At 50.1% G+C, this 27,493-nt stretch overlaps 1 protein-coding gene across 3 annotated transcripts in view; it reads right to left on the bottom strand.

Moving 5' to 3' along the window:
- The window catches only part of LOC146869749 (uncharacterized), a 101,833-nt gene that overhangs the window by 48,053 nt on the left and 26,287 nt on the right, over positions 1-27,493 (bottom strand). For 2 of the 3 annotated variants that reach the window (XM_085614146.1, XM_085614138.1), the window contains exons 3-4: positions 21,689-22,000; positions 17,572-17,695 (exon numbers count right to left, since the gene is read on the bottom strand). In XM_085614146.1, the coding sequence (XP_085470272.1) occupies positions 17,572-17,695; positions 21,689-22,000 (436 nt within the window). The remainder of the gene's footprint in view (positions 1-17,571; positions 17,696-21,688; positions 22,001-27,493) is intronic. The other variant, XM_085614154.1, reaches the window with a different exon arrangement.

Below are 27,493 nucleotides of genomic sequence, written 5' to 3' on the forward strand. Positions count from 1 at the left end.
TTTTGCCACCCCTGAAACCAGGGCGAGCAAAGTCAGTGCCAGGTGTCACAAGGGGTAAGATACTTTGGGGTCACAGCTGCCACCACGCCAGGTGTTGCAAGGGGTAAGATACTCAGGGGTCACAGCTGCCACCTCGCCAGGTGTCACAAGGGGTAAGATATTCAGGGGTCACAGCTGCCACCCGGCCACGTGTCACAAGGGGTAAGATACTCAGGGGTCGCAGCTGCCACCCGGCCACGTGTCATGAGGGGTGAGATACTCAGGGGTCGCAGCTGCCACCCCGCCAGGTGTTGCAAGGGGTAAGATACTCAGGGGTCACAGCTGCCACCCCACCAGGTGTCACAAGGGGTAAGATACTCAGGGGTCACAGCTGCCACCCCGCCAGGTGTCACAAGGGGTAAGATACTCAGGGGACACAGCTGCCACCCGGCCACGTGTCACAAGGGGTGAGATACTCAGGGGTCACAGCTGCCACCCCGCCAGGTGTTGCAAGGGGTAAGATACTCAGGGGTCACAGCTGCCACCCCACCAGGTGTCACAAGGGGTAAGATACTCAGGGGTCACAGCTGCCACCCCGCCAGGTGTCACAAGGGGTAAGATACTCAGGGGTCACAGCTGCCACCCCGCCAGGCGTCAAGGGGTAAGATACTCAGGGGTCACAGCTGCCACCCCGCCAGGTGTCACAAGGGGCAAGATACTCAAGGGTCACAGCTGCCACCCCGCCAGGCGTCAAGGGGTAAGATACTCAGGGGTCACAGCTGCCACCCCGCCAGGTGTTGCAAGAGGTAAGATACTCAGGGGTCACAGCTGCCACCTCGCCAGGTGTCACAAGGGGTAAGATACTCAGGGGTCACAGCTGCCACCCGGCCACGTGTCACAAGGGGTAAGATGCTCAGGGGTCGCAGCTGCCACCCGGCCACGTGTCACGAGGGGTGAGATACTCAGGGGTCGCAGCTGCCACCCCGCCAGGTGTTGCAAGGGGTAAGATACTCAGGGGACACAGCTGCCACCCGGCCACGTGTCACAAGGGGTGAGATACTCAGGGGTCACAGCTGCCACCCCGCCAGGTGTTGCAAGGGGTAAGATACTCAGGGGTCACAGCTGCCACCCCACCAGGTGTCACAAGGGGTAAGATACTCAGGGGTCACAGCTGCCACCCCGCCAGGTGTCACAAGGGGTAAGATACTCAGGGGTCACAGCTGCCACCCCGCCAGGCGTCAAGGGGTAAGATACTCAGGGGTCACAGCTGCCACCCCGCCAGGTGTCACAAGGGGCAAGATACTCAAGGGTCACAGCTGCCACCCCGCCAGGCGTCAAGGGGTAAGATACTCAGGGGTCACAGCTGCCACCCCGCCAGGTGTTGCAAGAGGTAAGATACTCAGGGGTCACAGCTGCCACCTCGCCAGGTGTCACAAGGGGTAAGATACTCAGGGGTCACAGCTGCCACCCGGCCACGTGTCACAAGGGGTAAGATGCTCAGGGGTCGCAGCTGCCACCCGGCCACGTGTCACGAGGGGTGAGATACTCAGGGGTCGCAGCTGCCACCCCGCCAGGTGTTGCAAGGGGTAAGATACTCAGGGGTCACAGCTGCAACCCCACCAGGTGTCACAAGGGGTAAGATACTCAGGGGTCACAGCTGCCACCCCGCCAGGTGTCACAAGGGGTAAGATACTCAGGGGTCACAGCTGCCACCCGGCCACGTGTCACGAGGGGTGAGATACTCAGGGGTCGCAGCTGCCACCCCGCCAGGTGTTGCATGGGGTAAGATACTCAGGGGTCACAGCTGCCACCCCACCAGGTGTCACAAGGGGTAAGATATTCAGGGGTCACAGCTGCCACCCCGCCAGGTGTCACAAGGGGTAAGATACTCAGGGGTCACAGCTGCCACCCCGCCAGGCATCAAGGGGTAAGATACTCAGGGGTCACAGCTGCCACCCCGCCAGGTGTCACAAGGGGTAAGATTCTTCGGGGTCACAGCTGCCACCCGGCCACGTGTCACAAGGGGTAAGATACTTCGGGGTCACAGCTGCTATGCTGCCAGGTGTCACAAGGGGTAAGATACTTAGGGATCACAGCTGTCACAAGGGGTAAGATACTTTGGGTCACAGCTGCCACCCCGTCAGGTGTCACAAGGGGTAAGACACTTCGGGGTCACAGCTGCCACCCTGCCAGGTGTCACAAGGGGTACGATACTTAGGGGTCACAGCTGCCACCCCGCCAGGTGTCACAAGGGGTAAGACACTTCGGGGTCACAGCTGCCACCCCGCCTGGTGTCACAAGGGGTAAGATTCTTCGGGGTCACAGCCGCCACCCGGCCACGTGTCACAAGGGGTAAGATACTTTGGGGTCACAGCTGCCACCCCGCCAGGTGTCACAAGGGGTAAGATACTTCAGGGTCACAGCTGCCACCACGCCAGGTGTCACAAGGGGTTACAGCTGCCACACCGCCAGGTGTCACAAGGGGTAAGATACTCCGGGGTCGCAGCCGCTACCCCGCTAGGTGGCACCGGGGTAAGATACTTCGGGGTCACAGCCGCCACCCCGCCAGGTGTCACTAGGGGTAAGATACTTCAGGGTCACAGCTGCCACCCTGCCAGGTGTCACAAGGGGTAAGATAATTCGTGGTCACAGCTGCCACCCCGCCAGGTGTCACAAGGGGTTACAGCTGCCACCCCGCCACGTGTCACAAGGGGTAAGATACTTCGGGTTCACAGCCGCCACCCCGCCAGGTGTCACTAGGTGTAAGATACTTCGGGGTCACAGCTGCCACCCTGCCAGGTGTCACAAGGGGTAAGATAATTGGGGGTCACAGCTGCCACCCCGCCAGGTGTCACAAGGGGTTACAGCTGCCACTCCGCCGCATGTCACAAGGGGTAAGATACTTTGGGTTAACAGCCGCCACCCCGCCAGGTGTCACAAGGGGTAAGATACTTCGGGGTCACAGCCGCCTCCCCGCCAGGTGTCACAAGGGGTAAGATACTCAGGGATTACAGCCGCCACCCCGCCAGGTGTCACAAGGGGTAAGATACTTTGGGGTCACAGCTGCCACCCCGCCAGGTGTCACAAGGGGTTAGATACTCAGGGGTCACCGCTGCCACCCCGTCAGGTGTCACAAGGGGTAAGATACTTCGGGGTCACAACCGCCACCCCGCCCGGTGTCACAAGGGGTAAGATACTTGGGGGTCACAGCCGCCACCCTGCCAGGAGTCATAAGGGGTAAGATACTTTAGGGACACAGCTGCCACCCCGCCAGGTGTCAGAAGGGGTAAGATACTTCGGGGTCACAGCCGCCACCCCGCCAGGTGTCACCAGGGGTAAGATACTAGGGTCACAGCTGCCACCCTGCCAGGTGTCACAAGGGGTAAGATACTTCGGGGTCGGCGCCGGCACCCCGCCAGGTGTCACAAGGAGTGAGACACTTCGGGGTCGCAGCTGCCACCCCACCAGGTGTCACAAGGGGGTAAGATACTTCCGGCCACAGCTGCAACCCCACCAGGTGTCACAAGGAGTAAGATACTCAGGGGTCACAGCCGCCACCCCGCCAGGTGTCACAAGGGTTAAAATACTCAGGGGTCACAGCCGCCACCCCGCCAGGTGTCACAAGGGGTAAGATACTTCGAGGTCACTGCCGCCACCACGCCAGGTGTCACCAGGGGTGAGATACTTTGGGGTCACAGCCGCCACCCTGCCAGGTGTCACAAGGGGTAAGATACTCAGGGGTCACAGCCGCCACCCCGCCAGGTGTCACAAGGGGTAAGATACTTCGGGGTCACTGCCGCCACCCCGCCAGGTGTCACCAGGGGTGAGATACTTAGGGGTCACAGCCGCCACCCTGCCAGCTGTCACAAGGGGTAAGATACTAGGGTCACAGCTGCCACCCCGCCAGGTGTCACAAGGGGTAAGATACTCAGGGGTCACAGCTGCCACCCCGCCAGGTGTCACAAGGTGTGAGATATTTTGGAGTCACAGCCGCCACCCCGCCAGGTGTCACAAGGGGTAAGATACTTAAGGGTCACAGCTGCCACCCCACCAAGTGTCACACCGTCAGTTTTTTAAAGGGCACGCCCCCCCCAGTTTGAAGACTCCTGTTCTTGGAGGTCAACCCAACGCTTCTGCAGTGGAAGTATTAATCCACCTCTCTGACGGAGCTCAGCACCGGTGAGACCCCGCCCACTTAAAACCCTGCCTTTATGCACAACACCGCAGTGCAGTGGTGATGGAAGTCGACTGCCCCCAGTGGTGGGGGTGGAATCAGGAGCATCGTGCTGTGCTCTGTTCCAGCGCCACTGAAAATGGCACCAGGGGCATAGCTTGGCCAGCAAGACTGGGTGGGTGTGAGCCACAGATTTTCCAATAATTATGCTGACATCTAATGCTATAATATATTATAGGACAAGCAGGGCTCATGAAAGTGGCTTAAGGGGCAGTGGAAAGGGAGAGGAATACGGATTGGTAGGGGTGGTAAGTGAGGAAAAAAAACACAGTATCTCGTAAAATATCTGACCTTTCATTAAACTTTCAAAACCAAGGGAGGGAGAGAGTGTTTGTGGTTTTCTCTGTGTTTATGTAAAAATTCCTGGTGAAATCCAACAGACACCGAACCATAGCTGACGGAAAGCAACCGCACCCAACTATTTACCAGAAAATACATTTATTAGGGAGGTGTAACAGCCCCAAACGCCCTCCCTGAAGGGATGCCCCTGAAGGACACCTGCATGTTATAGTGTACCAAGCAATCAATCAAAAATACTTGTAAAGCGCTCTACTTACCCGTGAGGGTCTCAAGGCGCTGAGGGGAGGGGGTGCCGCTACTGCTCGAAGAGCCAGGTCTTGAGGAGTCTTCTGAAGGTGAGCAGGTCTTGGGTATGCCGTAGGTAGGTGGGTAGGGAGTTCCAGGTCTTGGCGGCGAGGAAGGAGAAGGATCTGCCACCAGAGGTCATTCGTTGGATGCGGGGGATAGCGGCGGCGGAGCGGAGCTGGCGGGTGGGGGTGTAAAAGCTGAGTCTGCTGTTCAGGTAGGCTGGTTCGGTGTTTTGTGGAGTGCTTTGTGTGCGTGGGTGAGGTGCTTGAAGGTGATCCTCTTGTCGACGGGGAGCAGTATAGGTCTCTCAGGTGGGGGGTGATATGGTTGCGGCGGGGAACGTTGAGGGTCAGTCGGGCGGAGGCGTTTTGGATGCGTTGGAGTCGTCGTAGGTGTTTGGCCGGGATTCCTGCATAGAGTGCGTTGCCGTAGTCCAGCCTGCTGCTGACGAGGGCCTGTGTCACTGTTTTTCTTGTTTCAGTCGGGATCCACTTGAAGATCCTTTCGTAGCATGTGGAGGGTGTTGTAGCAGGAGGAGGAGATGGCGTTGACCTGCTTTGACATGGAGAGGGAGGAGTCGAGGATGAATCCTAGGTTACGTGCGTGGTCCGTGGGTGTCGGTGCTGCTCCCAGCGTGGTCGGCCACCAGGAGTTGTCCCAGGTGGAGGGGGTGAGTCCGAGGATGAGACTCTCCTCTGTGGCACTGGGAGAGGAGATGAAAACTGGGCCCCGCAGGACCGTTATGCATTAGTACCAGAGAGGGGTCCTGCAGACACCGCGCTCCCTGAAGGGATGGCCCCAGTTCAGGCCCATGAAGAACAGAGTAGTGTGGCCCTTATTAAAGAAAACACACTGGTACACCGTGTGGTTTGTGAATCTCAGGGAGTCCAAGCTGAGGGCCTGCTGGCAGGACTGTTTCACCAGGAGACACTAGGATAGGAAAGTAGTGGCAAATGACATCACCCAGCCCTAGTCCTTGGGGCTTGTGAGTCTAACAGAGCCACACCAAGGGTCCGAGGCACTGCTCCCCTCTCTCCCTAATAGGACAACATCTACTAGACATAGAAGAACTGATCACATATTTATAATCTGAAAGTAATTGAACCTTTTCCACTAAAACTGTTGGTCCCATGCAGATCATGTGAGTGAATGTAAGTGCCTTGAACGCCTTTCATCAGAGCAAACTCAGTGGGACCAATAAGGTTTCTTTGTCCTGCTAATCCCTTTAATTGCATTTTTCTGATATATTGAGACAGCTTAGTATATGGAATTAAACCATAACATTGAATTACAATTGTTAGAAGTGATTCTAATCATGCCCCTACAGAAGCACTTCCCTAGCAATGATGTCATTAGTAGTAAAGCAAGAGGGAAGTCAGTTGTCTTTTGCCCCTTATATGTGGCCATGGGTGTTACTATAGATGGACTAACTATAGTTTTTGATTTTAAGCAGCGCACATCCTAAACTGTTGTATTTCAAGTTGCTCTCATGTGACGATGAAGCGAAAGGTGGCACTGTGAAAAATGTAAATGTCTAGGGTCACACAACGTGGTCAGGTGGAAGCTGGGAATGGTGCAGGCTTTCCTGGTTTCAGGTTGAGTAATTCTGCCACTACATAGTTATCTTGTTCTTATTCCTATTGTACATCAAAGCCTAATTCTTGGAGGCGCTAAATTAGTGTGCTGTGGTAAATACACCTGAACTAAGCCTGTTTCACAAGGATTAGTGGTGGTAGTTTGGGGGAGGGTGATATTTTATTGAAGAAAGTACTCCTCACTCATCTAACTATTCATTCATTCATTGAGCTACGCAGCCAAGTCTGCAAACTCCATTCATCCAGTCAATGATTGTTCTAGGTTCTATAACAAAATTGTGTTGTAAAGCGCATCATATTTGCAATTATTTTCACAAACTTCTTGGAGGAAAAACCCCCCCAAGAAACCCCTTGCAGTGGTCAGGCTTGCTCACTACGCGCAGAATGAGCGGTGGTCTTATAAAATTTGTCAGGGCTGCTTTTAGTTCCAAGCCCAGCACTGATCCGGACTCTAAGGGAAGGGAGAAAAAAGGCACCCAGTATGGTATATATTGTGTGGGCACAGTAAAGGAGCAACCAGAATTCCTCTCGTACACTGGCACTGTCCCGGGGCGCTCTCCCTCACGACATCAGAGGTAGCCCAGATCCTCAAATATCGCCTCCTGGATATCCATTAGGACATGTAGAGAAAACGGGACCTTTTTTACCAGGCAGATTGCGAGAGCTAAGAATTCAACCAAAGAATTGTTGGAGTAGTAGAGAAGCTCACCTCTCTGCCTAATAAAAGGCCTGGGCATAGTTTGTGGAGTTTTGCTACGCGGAACTCCGCAAAGTTACAAAAAAACTCAGCGAAGTTCTGCGAATGGCGGAGTACAGTGCGAACTGCAGTTTGTGATGGTATTCCTGCCGCTTGGCTAGAAATGCTACCCGAGTGGCAGCTCACGCTCGCGAACTTACCGTTAGTGATCGTGAACTTACCATTCGCGAGCGGGGAAAAACTGCTACACATCGTGAAGCGGAGTTTTTTGCACTCTGCGAGCTCGGCAGAGTGCAGAAAACTCCGCAAACTCCGCGAACGGAGCAAAGTTCACCACCCAGGCCTAATAATAAAAAGGCCACAGAAATCAATCAACGCATCTGAGATGATATTGCTAGCACCATTACGAATAAAGTCAATGATATCTCTGACTCTTTCGAGGTCACCCTCACTCACAAGCGAGTCGAGGACATCCCTAACATCAATCCTGGAAAAAACATTCTTTAGGGTTTCTCCAGGTAGCAAGTGAGTCAGTGGAAGAACTTATTAAGGAAATTACATCTGGGTCCCCTTTGGACCCCTGTCCCTCCACAGTACTGAGAGTTATAGCTAAGGAGGTGAGTCCTATTCTAACAGAGATTTTTAATACCATGTTCACCTATGGAATTTTTCCTGCTTTATGGAAGAATGCATCGACCATTCCATTGATAAAAAAACGAACCTGAACGCATCTAACCCAAGCAATTACGGTCCTATCGGCAGGCTGCCCTTTCCAGCTAAGATAGTGGAGAAAATCATGAATAAACAGTTAACTCAATTTGTCCAAGAAAATGATTTACTTGATTCCTCCCAATTCGGCTTTCGTCTGAACATTGTACGGAGACTACCTTGATCGAGGCCACCGAGGAGCTTAGGACAGTGATGGATAGAGGTGGTGCCGCTGTCCTGATCCTCCTTGATCTGTCGTCAGCATTTGATACTGTTGACCATAATTTGCTGCAACTGCGTTTGGAAAAATCAGGGGTTATGGGTTTGTCATTGTCCCTGCTTTCGTCTTTTCTGACAGAAAGAAGACAAACGGTGACCCTGGATCATTTTAAATTGACCCCTTATGTTCTACCTTGTGAGATTTGTGAGAAAGTGCCATCTTTCTTGCATGGTATGCCCCCACTTTTTGCTGAATAGCTGATGTACTTTGACTGAGTGTGCCCTGGGCTCCTGCCAATCAGGTACCCAGGGCCTGTGTTCCTTCCCTAAAACTGCATGACAGCCTAAACCCAATTGGCATCTCTGGCCACAGGTCAGCCCCTGATAAATGGTACCATAGGTACCCAGGGCACTGTGACCAGAGAAGGCCCCTAAGGGCTGCAGCACTTATTTTGCCACCCTTAGAGGCCCTGTACCCTTACACACACACACACACACTGCCTTTGCAGGCTGAGTGTCTGGGTGCAGAACTAAACAGAGAGTAGACATGGCACACCTCTCTGTGTGTCATGCCCACAACACACACTGCCCTGCCATACATCAGCCACCCTTCTAACTGGGTGCCCTATGCCAGTGGTGTGGGTACAGGTGCATGATCCCTGTGCCCCCACAGTACCCAGGTTCATTCCTGGGCACTGTAAATGCAGTGCTGCCATTTAAGAGTATATGGTGCAGGGAGATCATCAACACAAACTCCACAGCACCATAATGGCAACACTGAAGACTGAGAAGTTTGGTATCAAACTTCTCAGCACATTAAACCCGCACTGATGCCAGTGTGGGATTTAATGTACAATGCACGACAGAGGGCATCTTAGACATGCCCCCTGAACCTAACCTACAATCCACGTCTTGTCTGAGGGTCTGCCTAGGCTGCCACACAGCAGATTTGTTGCTGGACCCCTGGGTGGAGAGCCCCCCGCTCTCCTGGGCCTGCAACAATGCACATCCTGGGCGAGGTGCTAGGTCTCCTCCCACAGGATGGGCAGGGGAAGCTTCAAAGGCATGCCGCCTTTGTGAATTTCTCCAGGCCACTTGCTGTACTCAGCAACTGGCCCCTACCGGTTCTGACCCCCACTCTGGTGGGAAGACTGGCCAGAAACCCCAAGGAAGAAAAGGGGGTGTGCCAGCCTCTGCCAACCCCACCCCTCAGGTGGGGGAGGCAAAGTGAAGCACATCTCTGGGCTCTCGCCATCTTGCAGATGGGAAGCCCTGCCCAATCAGGACTAGGCTACTGCCCCCCTCCCACAGGAGAGTGGCAGGATAGGGGGTGTACCCACCCCAGGGCAGGAACCCATTGGTCCCTGCCCTTTACCTACCTGTAACACCCCTACGTTTAGTATTTAGGGGCACCCTGAACCTTCCTACCTTTGATCCAGATTCTGAAACAGCAAAGAAGATCAAGAAACAAGAAGACCTGCCGTGCAGCTGCTAACAAGAGGAAGACACCAACTGCTTTGGCCCCAGCCCTACCGGCCTGTCGACCCTCGGACCTGCTCCTGCTAAATCCCGGTATCTCCCTTGGCCAGCAACCTCACAAACCCTGGAGGACCTGGCTACCTTGTGACTCGAAGCATCTGGGACTCCCACGAGCAGTGGTACTGCTCAAAGCAAGTAACTGACCCCTAGCATCAGCCCGGAACCGCGAACCCTGCACACTCTGCACCCGCCAAGCCTGGCCTGTGCTGGAGTGAACAAAGACCCCGAGGACGTCCCCCCAGCAACCGTGACCCCGAATCCAGCACCCAAGGACCCACCTCGATGCTGCTGGCGACGCCTGCAGCCTCAGAACCAGGGACCCTTCCAACCGCGACCAGTCGAGGGTAAGATTTCCCGACACCAAAAGGCACCACTGCAGCCGGCGCCCTGCGGCCCCCTGTGCCCAACTCCTGGGTGCCTACCTATCCTCCAACTACCCAACTTACCCCACGAAGTGGTGGTCACACCTGAAGAATCTTCGTCCCCGAGCCTGCAGTCTTTGTTCGTTTTTGAGCCTCTCCATTGCAATCCATTGAGCGCCCGATGGCTCAAAAGCACCCTGCACCCAGCCGCCCGAGTGCCCCTGGCAGTGCAATCTCTACTCTACACTACTTCCCCATTTGCCCTGAGCAAGTGACAAGGAGCCCAGCTCCCACAGCTGCGTGGCCTGCTAGCCAGCAGCCACCAACCAAGGGCCCCCTGCCTCCCTTAGGATAACATTGGGCCTAACTCACTCTGCACCCGGCTGCCCCTGTGCCGCTGAGGGTGTAACAACTGTACTTACCTGACCCTGGAAGACCCCTGAGTCTATGCCTAGAACCTTAACTCTGCCAGTCGAGTACTTACCCAAAAGCCGATAGCTCTCTTTTCTATAATAGGGTAACATTGACTGGTTTCACTTAGAAATTCTTTTAAGTGTAGAGTTTCTAAACTTTGAAATATTCAGCTAAAATCAACCGAGTTACGAAAACGAAATTACTCACCTGCTATCAGGAGAGATCCCAATGCTGGATCTTGGTGCCCAGCACTGACCCTGAAAAGTATTTTCAGCCATACTTACCGCTAACCCAATTTTCTTCCATAGGAAACCATTGACTGTTTTCCTGTTAAATTTCTTCTAAGTGTTGATTTTTGCAAACTACAAATATTCTTTACAAATTGTACCAACTGTGAAAACGTAATTACTTACCTGTTTTAGATAGATGTCCCATTGCTGAACCTAGGAGTCCAGCACTGGATTACAAAAGATTACCTGCAACTTGAATTTCCTTCCATATGATAACATTGCCTGGTTTTTGCTGAAAATGTTTAGAAGTGTCGATTTTGCAAACTTACAAATACTCGTTAAAAATCGCCTGCATACGCTGGCGCTGGGCGGGGAGGGGAACGATGGTATGATACCTTTGGTCTGTTTATTTCTCTATGTAACACCTGTGCTGCCATTGCTGAGATACCTTCGAAGCTTTTGTATGCTAAGCCTTGCACTAAACTAGTGGTGTTTATTTTCTGTGTTGTTGATAAACTTAATAAAAATATTTAAAAAAAAAAAAAAATCGCCTGCATAACCTAAACGCATTCTCTCAACTATTTACAGGAGGTGCCCCAGTGCTGGATCCAGAAAAAGTAACAATAACCCCACTTACCTGCTAAGTGAAGTTCCTCCCGTAGGATAACATTGGTGATTCTATGAGAAAAAGTTTCAAAGTGTCAACTTTTAAAATACCAATAGATTGCTTAAAAATCATTACCGTAACCAAAACGATTTTACTCAACTGTTAACAGGAACTGTCCCAGGCCTGATTCTAGGATCCAGTCTTGTGGTAAGAAAAGTAATCCAAAAGGTCATCTATTGCATTTTACTAGAAATTCTCAATGTATAATTGTGTTTGAAATTGTGTTGCCTATTGCAACAACTTTATTTATTGCATCCAAAGTCTGTTGCCTATTGAAAAGTATTTATCTAAAGCCTCTCAATCTGAGAAAATATATTTTTATACCTATTGTTGGTTCGAAAATAAAACAACTACATATTTTTATACAAAAACCATTGGCCTAGAGTTCAGTTATTGAGTGTGTGAGACCATTTGCTGACTAAGTGTGTACAACAAATGCTTTACACTGTCCTCTGATACTGCTTTACTGCTCGACCACTTTAGAGAGTAAGGTTATATCTAACTTTAGCCTCTGCCAACCCCTTGGGGACTGTGGACTCTGTACACACTGTACCTATTTGGAAACAGTATATACAGAGCCACTTTCTTACAGGGTTCCACAGGGTTCGTCGCTTAGCCCATCCCTTTTTGACATATACGTATCGAACTGGCCCCTCTGATCCAGCATTTCGGCTTCAGTTTAACATCGTATGCCGACGACACACAGATTGTGGTAGCTGCGTATAAACATCAAGCCTCCCCTGCATTGCAATTTCAAAATTGTATGTTGGAAATTAACAGCTGGATGGGCAAGCACTGTCTCAAACGTAATTAGGAGAAAACCGAAATAGTGATCTTTGGTAATCTCCAACCGAGATGGGACGGCCTTTGGTGGCCTGTCAAGATGAGAGAATTGCCAACACCAGTAAAAAAGCAAAAAATCTCAAGGTACTGATTGATGACAAACTAGCTTACTCTCAGCAAACTAATGCTACTGTTTCTGCCACCTTTTCTTTGATTAAGAAACTGAAGAAGGTTCTTCCATATATACCTATCGATTCTAGGAGGACGGTTGTAACTGCACTGGTGCTATCAAAGTTACATTATTGCAACGGACTGTATCTGAATATGCAGAAACAACATAAACAACACTGCAGATGGTACAAAATGCAGCCGCAAGACTTCTATTAAATCTCCCTAAGTACAAGTCAGTTTCTAAGGATATCCGGAGACTTCACTGGCTTCCTGTAGCAAGTTGCGTCAAGTTTAAGACGCTATTCTTAGCATATAAGGCCTTGAACAATACAGGACCGGTGTTCCTAAAAAATATCTTCTGATGGTATCATCCTGGCAGACAGTTAGGCTCTACTGGTGCCAGGCTTATGATGGTTCCCAGGATTCGCACATCTAGCTGGGGGGGCTGAAGCGTTGGTTACGGTGCGGCCAAACTATGGAATATGCTTAAAATGCATATCAGATCTGCGACTTCACTAGCCTAATTTAGAAAGGGACTTAACACATGGCTATTCCAGAACTAGGTTCCTGATCTTTTGGGCTTTCTATTGTTTTCAGTGCCAAGACACCTCCGGGAATTTGTGCGCTCAATAAGTTACATTAACATAACATAACATAGAGCAACTTCTCAGAGACCAGCTGAGTTCCCCGCCATCTCAATCCTACTCTGCATACTCTAGTGGCAATGCTGCTCCTAACACATTGCAAAGCGCCCAAGGTACACATGAGAGCGCAGGCAGCTCTGTGCTGCTCCCATCAGTGTGTGCAGCACACCAGACAGTGCAGACAGCTCTGTGCTGTTCCCACCTGCATGAGAAGCACACCAAAGAGCTCCTCTGCTGCTCCCACCACCATACACAGCACACCATTGACCGCAGGCAGCTCTTGTGCTGCTCCTACCAGTGCCCACAACACACCAGAGAGCACAAGCAGCTCATGTGCTGCTCCCACCATTGTGTGCGGCACACCACAGACGGCAGGCAGCAGCTATGCTGTTCCCACCATCACATGGGAAGCACACCAGAGAGTGTGGCAACTCCTGTGCTGCTTCCACTAGCGTGTGCAGCACACCAGAAAGAACAGGCAGCTTTTGTGCTGCTCCCACCTGCGTATGCGGCACATCAGAGAGCACTGACAGCCAATGCTGCTTCTGCAAGCACTTGCGGCACACTAGAGAGCTCAGCCAGCTCCTGTGCTGTCCCGCCAGTGTGCCCGGCTCACCAGAGAATGCACACAGCACCGGTGCTGCTCCCACCACTGTGTGCTGCACACCCGAGAATGCAGGCAGCACCTGTGCTACTCCCACCAGTGTGTGCGGTACACCCGAGAGCACAGGCAGCTTCTGTGCTGTTCCCACTTTTGTGTGTAGCACAAGAGAGCAGCACTCAGTGTGTGTGACACACCAGAGAGCACAGTCAATGCCTGTGCTGTACCCACCATCAGGGGAAACACACAAGAGAGTGTGGGCAGCTCCTGTGCTACTCCCAAAAGCATGTGCAACACACCAGATAGCAAAGGCAGCTCCTGTGCTGCTCCCACCAGCATGTGTGCAAAAACAACAGTTGATGGACAGAATGCAGAACAATGTCATACATTCACCCCAGTACAGAGATCTGGGCCTAAATCCATCATTTGTTTGCTCACCATGCCATTCCAGTTTGAACCCAGCCATATGCAAAGCAGTCTTGATGCTGTGCCTCATGGGAACAGTCCAGCCCGAACTGCCAAGCCAGATCCTCCCAGGCCTGGAAACAAGCATCCTGGGACCGGTTTCGGGGTTGCACCCCTCTTCAGCCAGGATAGCTTGATTCCAGTGGCATGGAGAGCACGGGAGCCACGTATGGGCATACCCGTCCCACTCGGGGTGACAAATGCAAAAACTACAGTTGATGGACAGAATGCAGAGCAATGTCATACATTCACCCCAGTACAGAGATCTGGGCCTATATCCATCGTTATTTTGCTCACCATGCCATTCCAGTTTGAACCCAGCCATATGCAAATCAGTCTTGACCCTGTGGTTCATGGGAACAGTCCAGCCCGAACTGCCAAGCCAGGTCCTCCCAGGACTGGAAACAAGCATCCTAGGACCGGTTTCGGGGTTTCACCCCTCTTCAGCCAGGATAGCTTGATTCCAGTGGCATGGAGAGCACGGGACCCACGTCTGGGCATACCCGTCCCCCTCGGGGTGACAATTGCAAAAACAACAGTTGATGGACAGAATGCAGAAAAATGTCATACATTCACCCCAGTACAGAGATCTGGGCCTCAATCCATTGTTTTTTTGCTCACCATGCCATTCCAGTTTGAACCCAGCCATATGCAAATCAGTCTTGATCCTGTGCCTCATGGGAACAGTCCAGCCCGAACTGCCAAGCCAGGTCCTCCCAGGACTGGAAACAAGCATCCTGGGACCGGTTTCGGGGTTGCACCCCTCTTCAGTCAGGATAGCTTGATTCCAGTGGCATGGAGAGCACGGGAGCCACGTATGGGCATACCCGTCCCACTCTGGGTGACAAATGCAAAAACAACAGTTGATGGACAGAATGCAGAGCAATGTCATACATTCACCCCAGTACAGAGATCTGGGCCTAAATCCATCGTTATTTTGCTCACCATGCCATTCCAGTTTGAACCCAGCCATATGCAAATCAGTCTTGATCCTGTGCCTCATGGGAACAGTCCAGCCCGAACTGCAAAGCCAGGTCCTCCCAGGACTGGAAACAAGCATCCTAGGACCGTTTTCGGGGTTTCACCCCTCTTCAGCCAGGATAGCTTGATTCCAGTGGCATGGAAGCACGGGACCCACGTCTGGGCATACCCGTCCCCCTCAGGGTGAAAAAGGCAAAAACAACTGTTGATGGACAGAATGCGGAACAATGTCATACATTCTCCCCAGTACAGAGATCTGGGCCTAAATCCATTGTTTTTTGCTCACCATGCCATTCCAGTTTGAACCCAGCCATATGCAAATCAGTCTTGACCCTGCACCCAATGGTAACAGTCCAGCCCGATCTGCCAAGCCAGGTCCTCCCAGGACGTATGCGGCACATCAGAGAGCACTGACAGTTCATGTGCTGCTCCTGCAAGCACTTGTGGCACACTGGAGTGCCCTGCCAGCTCCTGTGCTGCTCCTGCCAGCATGTAATGCACACCAGAGAATGCATACAGCTCTTGTGCTGCTCCCACCATTGTGTGCAGCACACCAGAGAAAGCAGACAGCTCCTGTGCTGCTCCCACCAGCATGTGCGGCACATCAGATAGCACCAACAGCTCATGTCCTGCTCCGGCAAGCACTTGTGGCACACTAGAGAGCTCAACCAGCTCCTGTGCTGCTCCCGCCAGCATGCACGGCACACCAGAGAACGCAGACAACTCCTGTGCTGCTCCCACCAGTGTGTGGGGCACCAAGGAGAGAACAGGCAGCACCTGTGCTGCTCTCACTAGCATGTGCGGCACATAAGAGAGCACTGACAGCTCATGAGTTGCTCCCGCAAGCACTTATGACACACTAGAGAGTTCAGCCAGCACCTGTGCTGCTCCCGCCAGTATGCACGGCACACCAGAGAATGAAGACAACTCCCGCGGTCCTCCCACTTGTGTGAGCGGCACACCAGAGAGCACTGACAGCTCCTGTGCTGCTCCTGCAAGCACATGTGGCACACAAGGAAGCCCAGGCAGCTCCTGTGCTGCTGTCCCCAGCCAGTATGGCACACTAGAGGGTTCATGCAGCTCTTGTGCTGGTCCAGCCTGCAAGTGAGGCACACCAGAGAGTGCAATCAGATCGCATAAGCTATGCTGTGGCAGACAGGTTTAGTTTCATCCAATCAGGCAACTCTGTCCCTGCTCGATTTCCTCTCTGTGGCTCTGGGCTGCTGAGATCTGTGCCCATCTTTAGGTGCTAAACTAACCCGGGACAGGTAAGTGAGCCTCTGGAAAACTGAGGAGCCTGAAATACCAAGACTTCTAGCTGGTGGGCAGAGGCGCAACTAGAGCCAAATTTCGGGGTGGCTAAGAAATTTTTTCGGGGGAGGGGGTTAATTCTTCCAGCAATAGGCAGAGTGGAGATGCAGGGGCTCTAAGAAGGGGTGAAAACACAACAAAGCCTTGTTAGCAAGTAAATGGTCTTTTATAAACCTGTGAAGTACTCAGGTGCGGCTGTGTGTGTGCCCGGGAAGCAGCCTCAGCCCGGCTGACACACACGACAGGGGGGAAGGGCTGAAGCCCTTTCAGCCCAATGTGCGTTGCGCGCCTGCTGGCGGGACATTATATACACGCTTCTATTCCACCGATCACTCTTCAAAAGGCGTTTATAAGAATGACAAATATAATTCGACAAGAAAAATAGGAACGGTGTAATGTTTTGCATTCTAACATCATTCAGAATGCTTGCCTGAAATACCGACTCACCCTTACCCTAGGTTTCTCTATTATCTGATTTCTAAAAATTAAAAAAAAGGTTTTTATTCTATTAATGGTACGGCAAATTCAGTATTTTTTTTATAATATTTAGTTTTAATTAAGATTATTCAGAAAGAACACAATGGCCTTTCTACAGCTTTTCAGCATTTGGTCTTGGGACTTTGTAACATTATGCAAAGTTCTTTTTAAATCCATCTCCTGTTAAGGGATTTTCTAGCCTGACAAAGCACTCAAATGGCATTGAGCCGAAAACAACGGGCAGTGTCTTCTATAGTGTTGTGCAAGTCAGTAGGTTTACACTAACGAGTGAACCTTGAACCCCCCCTTGCTCCTCATCATTGGGAACCCAGGTGGAGCAGGGGACCAGCCGGTCTCCACCTGGGCTCTTTTGCGCAATCGAATGGCCGCGCGAGGGGTCAGGTGCAGTTAGTTAGGTAGGAGGGGAGGGTTTCAGGAGTCTATAAATAGAGGTAGTATTTGGCAGGAAGGCACTTGCGTCAGCGGGGTGTTTTCCCGTTGTCCCACCCTCCTCCCTAATAAAAAAAAAGAAAAAATGTTCCTTGCCACTCTAGGACGGTTTTGAAGTTTCCCAATTTTTCCTTATTTAATGAGGCGTTTTGGGGGGGGGTAAGTCTGGAGCGGCCTTACCCACTCCTAGGGGGCTGGGTGGGAAATGACTGATCGCAGGGGTGGGGAAGAGAAAAGTTGGGGTTTACAATGACAGGGGGTGTATTATTGAAGTTTTAATAGAGTTGGTTGGAAAAAGTTTGGAGGTTTTGTGGAAAAACAATATAAGTTATTTTATGATGTCATATTGTTTATAGTTATGCGATTGGGACATTTTCAACTGTCTTAATAAAGCGGCCTTTTTTGCTATAATGAACAGTAGTGGGCTGTGATTATTGCGCGATGGTTCCTTCTCACCTTTGCGCCGACTTCCTCTTGAAATAACAGGCAAACAAAATGGCCACTAGGAGGAGGACTAGAACAGCACCTCCCACCATCAAGACTTTGATGAGTGACTTCCAGGAGGCCTCTGATTCAGCATCTGCCGAGAAAAGAAACAGTCCTGTAAGGATGGTTGCTTCAAATTTCTGCTCAGCCTCACATGTTTGAGGTGGCAAGCTGTCTTAATTTTTGCTGCCTCCTCGCTGACGAACATTTAACCCCTTGTACCACACCGTAGGAGGTGCAGGCAGTGAAATAAAAAAAAGGGGGGGGGAGAAACAGGAGGACCGAGAGGTGGAAGGAGGCACAGAAAGGTAAACAAGCATTAGGCAAAGCAAATAGGTCAGTCCATGGCCACCAGAATTTTTGGCTTTGCCAATTCATTTGGTCATGTATTTTGCAAAACTTTTTTGTTTGGAAAGTTGCTGGGCTTCATCAGTATAAAAAAATTGGCTAAAAACTAAAATAGATTTTGGTCTCCAAAATATGCTTTGCCATAGTAGTCCCTGGCACTTAAGCGAACTACTTTGTGGGTGGATCTGCTCCTTGTGAACAGGAAGAATGCAGTCACGCACAGTGAAGTTAGCGAAAAACCGAAGTGGGCTGAACCATTGCCCCATGCTGTATGCTGTAGCGGGCAGAAGAAAAATGTGAATTACACAATAACAGACCGATGGATGAAGAGGGCTGGTTGAAAACCCCTGTAAGTGCTTTATACATAGGGGGCTTTAATCACAAAAAGAATTTACACTTTTGAGTATATTTACACTTTGCAGTATGTGTATTACTTTTGGTATTCACAAGTTCCAAGTAAGAAGCAGGTGGTCATTTATAAAGGCACTGTAAGGAACCGCCGTCCGAGCGGTTCATGCCAGATGCATTTTACTGTCTGCTACGGGGCTGCGTCAGAAGGACGCAGCCTTGTAGCAAACAGTAATTTTTTCTTTTCAAAAAGAAAATGCCAAAACAGGATTTTCCTTCTGGAAAAAAAAGCAATGCTCACCTCGCCATGGAAGGCTTCTCCCGTGGAGGGGTGGGCATTATGATGTTTTTACTGTTTCTGTTTGCCAGGTTTTACCTGGTGGTAGGAAATAGTATCAAAATGACTCCATGTCCGCCCATCTAAATCGGGCGGGTGGACATGTAGCCATTTCTCAGATGGCTGTTACTCCCAAGGGCCATCAGAGAAGTTTGGCCATGGCAGAGACAGAGTAGTCTCCAGCGTGGCCAAACTTAAAGTCCGTCCACAATTAAACTTGGTGGACAGACCACTGTATTGGCAGGGAGGAAACCTAGTTATTGTTGCAACGGCGTACCCACTCTGCCAATATATAAATCAGATCCTTAGTTATGGGTGGGGGATGACATCCCTCCCTAAACCCCTTCCCTGACTAACCCTAAACCGCTTTTATTACTCCCTAGTCCCATCTCCTTACATAGTACGTTTGCCACTTTTGCCACTCATTCCCGTGTACCTCCAACATTTACTACTAAAATCTGTATTTACATGTGCAGAGAATCTGCAGTCGGGGCGGAGAACTCCACACATATAAATACAGGCAAAACGTACACTTTGTAGTAGGTTTTGTAATACTACCAAACGCACTACAACGTGCAGTTTGTAAGTCAGGTCCATCATTTTTATAGCAAAATCAAAAGGTCTTGGTTAACATCAGACCTAATAATTAAACAAGCATTGGCATTTGCATAACTAAATACTTATAAGGTCCCAAAAGCAAGACCTATTGGCTATGCAAAGCGGCCCTGCGGCCGCGAAAGTGATCGCGATCACGATCACTATCAAACATCAAAGCGGCCGTGCTGCCGCGAAAGTGAAAGTAATCGCGGTATAGCCCGACCCGCGCGCCCGCGCACATGCACTGTAGCTCTAGGCTGGCCTGGTAGCACTTTTTGGAGCCCTCTCAATAAGTCTCGCCAGACCAGCGCATGCGCTGGGTCAGGCGAGACCTAAAAAAAAGAATAGGAGTCTAGGGGGACGGGGGGGGGGCCCTTAATAAAGTGGTGGAGACAGGCCATTGAATATGGTTTCACAACAGCTTCACTGTTTGCCTCTCCCTACTTAGCTTGGATGTCACTTTTCCAACTCCACACACAAAGCACAGGAAAGTGGTTGTAGGGTGGCAAAGAAATAAAAAAATAAGCCTGTGCTTGGTGGAGATTTCAGCGCAAGGCAGTCACTGTCTCATATGATGGTAAATGCTCTGCGGTGGAATGCTCTACGACTCAGCAGTCACTGGCTCATATGATGGTGAATGCTCTGCGGTGGAATGCCCTACGACTCAGCAGTCACTGGCCCATATGATGGTGAATGCTCTGCGGTGGAATGTCCTACGACTCAGCAGTCACTGGCCCATATGATGGTGAATGCTCTGCGGTGGAATGTCCTACGACTCAGCAGCCACTGGCGCATATGATGGTGAATGCTCTGCGGTGGAATGCCCTACGACTCAGCAGTCACTGGCGCATAGGATGGTAAATGCTCTGCGGTGGAATGCCCTACGACTCAGCAGTCACTGGCTCATATGATGGTAAATGCTCTGCGGTGGAATGCCCTACGACTCAGCAGTCACTGGCTCATATGATGGTGAATGCTCTGCGGTGGAATGCCCTACGACTCAGCAGTCACTGGCCCATATGATGGTGAATGCTCTGCGGTGGAATGTCCTACGACTCGGCAGTCACTGGCCCATATGATGGTGAATGCTCTGCGGTGGAATGTCCTACGACTCAGCAGCCACTGGCGCATATGATGGTGAATGCTCTGCGGTGGAATGCCCTACGACTCAGCAGTCACTGGCGCATAGGATGGTAAATGCTCTGCGGTGGAATGCCCTACGACTCAGCAGTCACTGTCTCATATGATGGTAAATGCTCTGCGGTGGAATGCTCTACGACTCAGCAGTCACTGGCTCATATGATGGTGAATGCTCTGCGGTGGAATGCCCTACGACTCAGCAGTCACTGGCCCATATGATGGTGAATGCTCTGCGGTGGAATGCCCTACGACTCAGCAGTCATTGGCTCATGTGATGGTGAATGCTCTGCGGTGGAATGCCCTACGACTCAGCAGCCACTGGCGCATATGATGGTGAATGCTCTGTGGTGGAATGCCCTACGACTCAGCAGTCACTGGCGCATAGGATGGTAAATGCTCTGCGGTGGAATGCCCGGCGACTCAGGAATGCTGCGTTGAACTTTGTTAACTGGGGATCTTTCAGGGATTCTGACTGGGAATCCATTTTTCTCAATTTCTCATCTAGTTGAGGTTCAAGTATGTAGGAAGTGGGGTCTAAACTGAATAAAGAGTAAACCCCTTATCTGCTTACTTTGGGGTTTTAACATTTTAAATTGACCCACCAGTGGGAAGAGAAGACCTGTGATTCCCAAAAGCTCCACCTTTGCTTGTCCTCAACCCTTCGGCTGGCCGCTCTTTTTCTCCCCATGCAAAAGACACACAATTGATGGACGGAATGCAGAACAAATCAAAACATTCTCCCCCAGTCAAGAGATCTGGGTTAAATCCATCATTCTTTTGCTCACCACGCCACCCCAGTTTAGACCTGGCCATATGCAAATCAGTCTTGACCCTGTGCCTCATGGGAACAGTCCAGCCCGAACTGCCAAGCCAGGTCCTCCCTGGACCGGAAACAAGCATCCTAGAACCGGTTTCAGGGTTTCACCCCTCTTCAGCCAGGATAGCTTGATTCCAGTGGCACAGTGAGCCCAGGACCTACGTCTAGGCATACCCAGCGCACTTAGGGCGAGAAAGCAAAAGACACACTTTTTCTCCCCATGGCTTCAGGCACATAGTGGTTATAGACTTGACTCAGACACAATATGCTCTCTCACTTCTCCATTTATCAATCACACTGTCCTTCCGCCCTCTTTACACATGCTCTGCCTTTCTGAAAGGGGCTGTGAGAAGGTCCACTATAGATTGGATGTTCATTGGATAGAACCTCTAATGGGCCAGCGATTAAATGGGTAAAAAGGAACCTTTTTGACACCTCGAAGGGAGTCCTTTTTTCAGTAATCTACTTCTCTGATGTAGCAATCCTTGCTGGTTGCTTACCGCCTTCAGTTTCTATATCCGCGGGGGGGTGGTAGTCGTAGTTGTCGGTGGGCTCGTAGCAATACTCTGTCTGCCAGGTTGGGTTCTCCAGCGATGAGCACCTCCATCTCCCCCAGTCTTCCTTACTTCCCGGGTCTAGAAGAACCCGAGCTCCAGAGTTTCCTAGTATAGCGTCCTTCCGGGGTGGTAAACCATTAACTGTCCAAGAGAAGGCCAGGGCGGCATCGGGCAGTGGATCTATCGTCTTGCAGACTTTGCAGAAGAGGACTTTCTGCTGGGAGAAGAAGCTGATGGAGATATTATTGAAGCATCCTGGAGAAGGAGGAGAAACCAAGGGACAGGGAATGAAACAGAAAAGATGATGGAAGGTAGATGATGGTAACGGAGAAAAAAGAAAGAAAATGACAAGATAGATATGAATGACAGAGCAAGGAAACAAAGAGAAAAGATTGAGAGAAGGAGGCAAAAAACAAAAAAAGAATAAGGAAATGGGTATAAAGAAAATGAAAGGAGAATGAAACAGGAAACAAAAAGAAAAAACACAATAAAGTATATATTTAATAGGATGGCATTTAACTTGCATTACACTTATGTCACATGAAATGCATTTAAATATTTATTTACACACTGCTCTGCTAATGGGAGACCTCCAGGTTCACCCAGTGTTTCCATAAAACAACTGCTAAAAATGTGTTCTCGTTAAAATGTTTTCTTTTTTTCCCTTTAACACTGAGTGCAGGAGTTTAATGCATTTTACAAGATGGCATTGCTTGACTGCAGTTACCACTGTGTCTACTGCAGGTTTTTGAAAGTGATTATGTCCATAGAGGTTTTTCTGATTACTCCGACAAGAAAAGAAATGGAGAAGGGCCAATATCCAAGCTGCCCTCACCCAACTCAAAGTGCTACTTTCCACACACAGATACCTCATCACTACAAGCATGACCATCTTCAACAAGCCCCCTATCAGCAAAACAGCCAACAGCCAACAGCCAACAGCAGCAAATAACTCTTCAAACCCATAAAGCACTGCTACAGTTCATTACCAGCCCCTGTTATTCCACCAACAGTAGAGAAATGCAATGCCAGCAATCACTTCTTCACTGAGACAATAAACACCAGGTCACTGACAACATGAAAGAGACATCCAGTGCATCTCCCATGCTCCTCTGCTCCACACCCAAGTGGAACACCTTCAAATTACTCACACAAGTGCTCCTCCTGCGTAGACGACATTGTTCCTTCTTCTGTAATTTAATCTCCTGGAGTAGATGCCCTCACGCCATTGACCAGCACTGTCAGTGCCACCCTCAGACCCCCTGAAGACTGAAAAGATCCTGCCGCTGCTGTGAAAGGAACCCTGGATCCACATAAGCTTGCTACTTTCCACCCAATCACCTATTTATACTTCAGATATTATTTTACTGAGCAAGCTGTCTCAACCAATCCACTGGGACAGACCAGCAGGAACAGCGTACTCAATGGCGACCAAGCGTGCTTCATCAATGACAGAAAAGCACCCGCCTGATGTTACCACTCAATGTTTCTGCAGCCTCGGAGACCGTAATCCATGAAGCACTAATCCGCACCATGGTGTCCTGTAATAGCTTATGTTCTACCTCACTAACTTCTGTCACTCATACGGATAACCACTATCACATCCCAGGAACGCTTTCTCCTTGGACTGCCCCGGGGTTTCATAATTTCTTTCATCACCTTCCACCTCTCCATGCACCATTGTGGGCCGCACTAACCAGTTACAAAATGAAGATCTATTAGTACACCGACAATACTCAACTCTATCTCAAAATCGTCTCTCTCAATGACGTTCAGCAACTGAGAATTTGTCTTGAGCCAATCCTGGGTGAAGGAGAAGGGCACAATTAACCGTCCACCAAGGGTTCTGCCTATAGGTAGGACACTGGAAAACCATAGTTACAGGTGAGTGGTCAGAGATGTGCCCTGGGCAATGATTAATTCTTTTGACCTTATCTGCTATCGTTGTATCCACAAAGAAATAGTCAAGCCTAGAAAAATGGCCGTATTTCTTACTATGAAATGTGTAACCCCTTGTCTGGCCCAATTGGTGATGCCGTACATCGACCAACACCGACCAACCCCAGATCTTAGAGCATACTCCTTAGTGCCTGCCTAGTTTAAGGTGTAGAGAGACAGTCTCTCTTTGTAGATCTGTCTAGGATAGGATCAAGCAGAGCATTAGAGTCTCCCCCCAAGACTGTCTGTAATGCAGCCTCCAACAAACTCCACTCCAGGGTCGCGAGATAGGAGAGCTCATCATATTCAGACCATAAAGGCCCCCACAAGCAAATTCATAGTTAGAGCATTTTATAGCTCCCAAAACCCATCTACTGGAGCTATCCGTTTTAAACGATAGCATCTCCAATCCTTCTCCTTTCCTCAAAAGAATGGCGACGCCCTTACAAAGTTCTACTTGATCGGAAGCTGCGTAACTCTCCATCCACCTTCACTATGAATATATTTGTCTACGCTCTGTTCCTGTTAAATGTGTCTCCTGCACAAGTATTATGTGGGCCCTACTTTCTTCAAGACATTGGAATACCAGCCTCTGCCTTCCCTTTGATCTAAGACCGTTAACATTCCATGTTAAAAAAACATAGCTCCATACCCTCCCCCTTTGTCTTTTAGGACAAACCACCTATATATATATAAGAGCGATTAAAACAACAATCCATTGCTCCCCACCCAGTGCCCTCACCCAACCCCACCCTAGAGGAACCCTCCCTCTACTATTTGGCATTTAAAAAAGGCCAATGGGCTTCCCCGGGGAGGGGATACCAAACACACAAACAATTAAAAACACATAAACCCGGTACATCCCCCCACTCTCTATCCCATCTCTCCGCCGCCCTCTACTGTTTATACTTCCTGATTGTATCAAGCAGACCATCCACCTCTTCAGGAGTGCGGTAGTTAAACATCTGGTTGTTCCATATGATACACAGCACTACTGGGAACTTAAGATGTGCTTTTCAGCAGTGGCTCATGCAGATAAGAGCGGTGGGGCCGGATTGGGGGAGGGATTCAACAGACGACCATGAGGGAAAACTAAGTAAATAATTCATTTTCCCTCATCGTTGTCTGTTGAAACCCCCACCACCCAGCCCCACTGCCCCACCGCTCTTACCTGCACGGGCCGTAGCTGTTGCTTGAACCCCCAATCTATGAAGCTCTTCCAACCTTTTACAAAGCTTCCACTGCCGCTGATCAGTGGCCTTACTGACATCTGACCTAATAGTGAAGGAGTAATATTTGTTAGTGCAAGGCCGCGTTTCAGAGCTATGCCCGAGATGGTCTCCTTCACTGTGTAAGTAAGAAAATTCACCAGAATCTTCCTAGGTTTCTTACGTTTCGGGCTCCTTTTAAATGGTTTCCTGTGCACTCTTTTGATCTCAAGTTCTAGGTTAATATCTGACTTGTCCTTGAAAACTGTGTCCCGGAGCAATGCAACCACAAAGGACTTCATATCAGCCCCTTCCTCCATCTCTGGGACATTCAGAATCCGGATGTTATTCCACCTTGAATGTTTCTCGATCCTTTCTAGATCCTCCTTCAGGCCTTGATTTTGTTTCATTAGCAGCGAGATTTCGCTTGCGTTTTTCTGTTCATCTTGCTTAACCAGTGCCACTTCTTCATCCAGCACTTTAGCTCGAGTGGCCACTTCATCCAATTTTTAGTTCAAGGGCTAGACAGGAGGCCTGCATCCCAGACTGATTGGTCCCGGAAACATCAAAACTGTTTTTAATCTCAGTCCTTAGACTCAGTAGTATGGTGGATAGCGACTCCTCCTCCTGCATACCTGCTACCTCAACCCTATCCCCCCCCCCGCCAATCTCGCCGGGAGACTCCTGAGTGGCGACTTTATCCACCTGGGGCACTTCTCCACCTCACCTGGACTTTCTAGACAGGCTTCCACCTCAAACCTATTTCTAGTAGTAATCTGCACGGAGGACTGCGCAGATGACTGAGTGTCCCCACTCTTACCCAGCCCTACTACTGTGATAGAAGTGCACGTATTATTTGCATCCGCTCCTTGCATGTTTTGATTTTGAGCTGTTGCAACCATCACTCTAAAATAGGAATTGGGGGATGGGGTCACTCTTATCTGGGTGGCAGGAATGTTCGTTCCCCTAACGCCTGGTGCCTTTTTAGCCTGTTTAGATTGTCGAAGCTTTCATTTCAGCCCCCCAGAGCTCCCCTGACAGTACTACAATGGCGGATAGCAGTATTTTCATCTTGACTCTGGAAAACATCAGCAATTATTTTTTTGCTGACAATATGGGGTCAATATTGGGTCAGCTACCCTCACAACAGTCTGGTATACATTTAAAGCTTTCATAAGAGGATTTATGCAATACCTGGGGTATGCCAAGAATGTAGCAGAGAGAGTGGAATGTATTGACCTAGAGCAGGAAATTGGGGTGTTGGAGGCTGCCCTGCAAGTGCAAAGTTCCCCCCGGGGGAGGGATCAAGTGAGAAAGAGCCTAGAGGATGCCCAGCTAAATTTCAAGCTCAAGCTGGAAAATAAATGTATGGATAGGTGGCAAGCCAAGAGCATGAAGGTCTTTGGGTATGGGGAGAGAGCAGGAGCACGCCTAGCTTGGAAATCTAGATCAGAGCGGGCGCGGAATAATATCAAGTAATTAATCATTAACTCTCAGGGTGACGTCTCTCAAAATGGGGTGGTGAAGCAAGATCATCTGGTCTCTCTCTTTTCTGTCCTGTATACCGAGGAGGTTACTCCAGACCTGGAAGGTCTTAGGGGTGGCTCCAGGATAAGATCCTCTGGGGGCTTATGGAGATAGGAAGAGTTTCTTGCAGCACAAATTACAGAGGCCGAGGTTTGGGAGCAAGTATTTTAGCAGGTAGGTTATCTAAGCTTCACAGTACAGAATTAGCCTTACTTTTGGCATCTGAGGCCTTGAAAATTGCAGCTGATGAGGGAAGGACAACCGCACTGCTTCTACTGGACTTGAGTGCTGCATTTGACACGGTCTCCCACGGCCTTCTGTTGGAACGGTTTTGGGAGGCCGGGGTCGGTGGCAGCTCATGGGAATGGATCAAACACTTCTTGCAGAATAGATCCTGGCAGGTCTTACAACCCTATTTTAAGTCCAAGATGAGTCCTCTGTCTCAAGGGGTACCACAGGGCTCGGCCCTTTGCCCCACTCTATTCAATGTTTACCTGCACCCCCTGACAGACATTGTGCTTAAACATGGGGTGTAATTGGTGTCATATACCGATGACACTCAGTTGATTGTTACATTGGAGAAAAAGGAGGCAGGAACGGCATCAGATTTCAAGGTCTGCTTGAGTGATCTTGCTAACTGCTTGCAACTGAATGCAGGAAAGACAGAGGTGATGGTAGTTGGCAAGCAGCCCTCCATATGGTCACATTTGTGGTGGCTGGAGGAACTGGGGCCTTCTCCGACTCCCAAAGCTAAGGTTAAGAATTTGAGAGTCTGGTTCGACAGCACCCTATCATACACAGAGCAGATATCAGCTGTGGGCAGAAACTGCTTTGGCATTCTTAGAATGTTGCGTAAAATCCTGGACTTACTTCCACTAGACGCCAAAAGGACCATTGTGCAGGCCCTTGTCACGTCTTGATTGGATTATTGCAACATCCTCTATCTAGGGGTGAGTAGAAGAAATCTGAACATTTTGCAGAAGGTCCAGAATGCTGTGGCCCGGCTGATATTGAATATCCCTTGGCGGGCACCAGTGGGGGCAGCCTTGAGGGAATTACACTGGCTCCCTATACA

This window comes from Triturus cristatus, chromosome 1_1 (assembly GCF_964204655.1).
Source record: "Triturus cristatus chromosome 1_1, aTriCri1.1, whole genome shotgun sequence".
Lineage (NCBI taxonomy): Eukaryota > Metazoa > Chordata > Amphibia > Caudata > Salamandridae > Triturus > Triturus cristatus.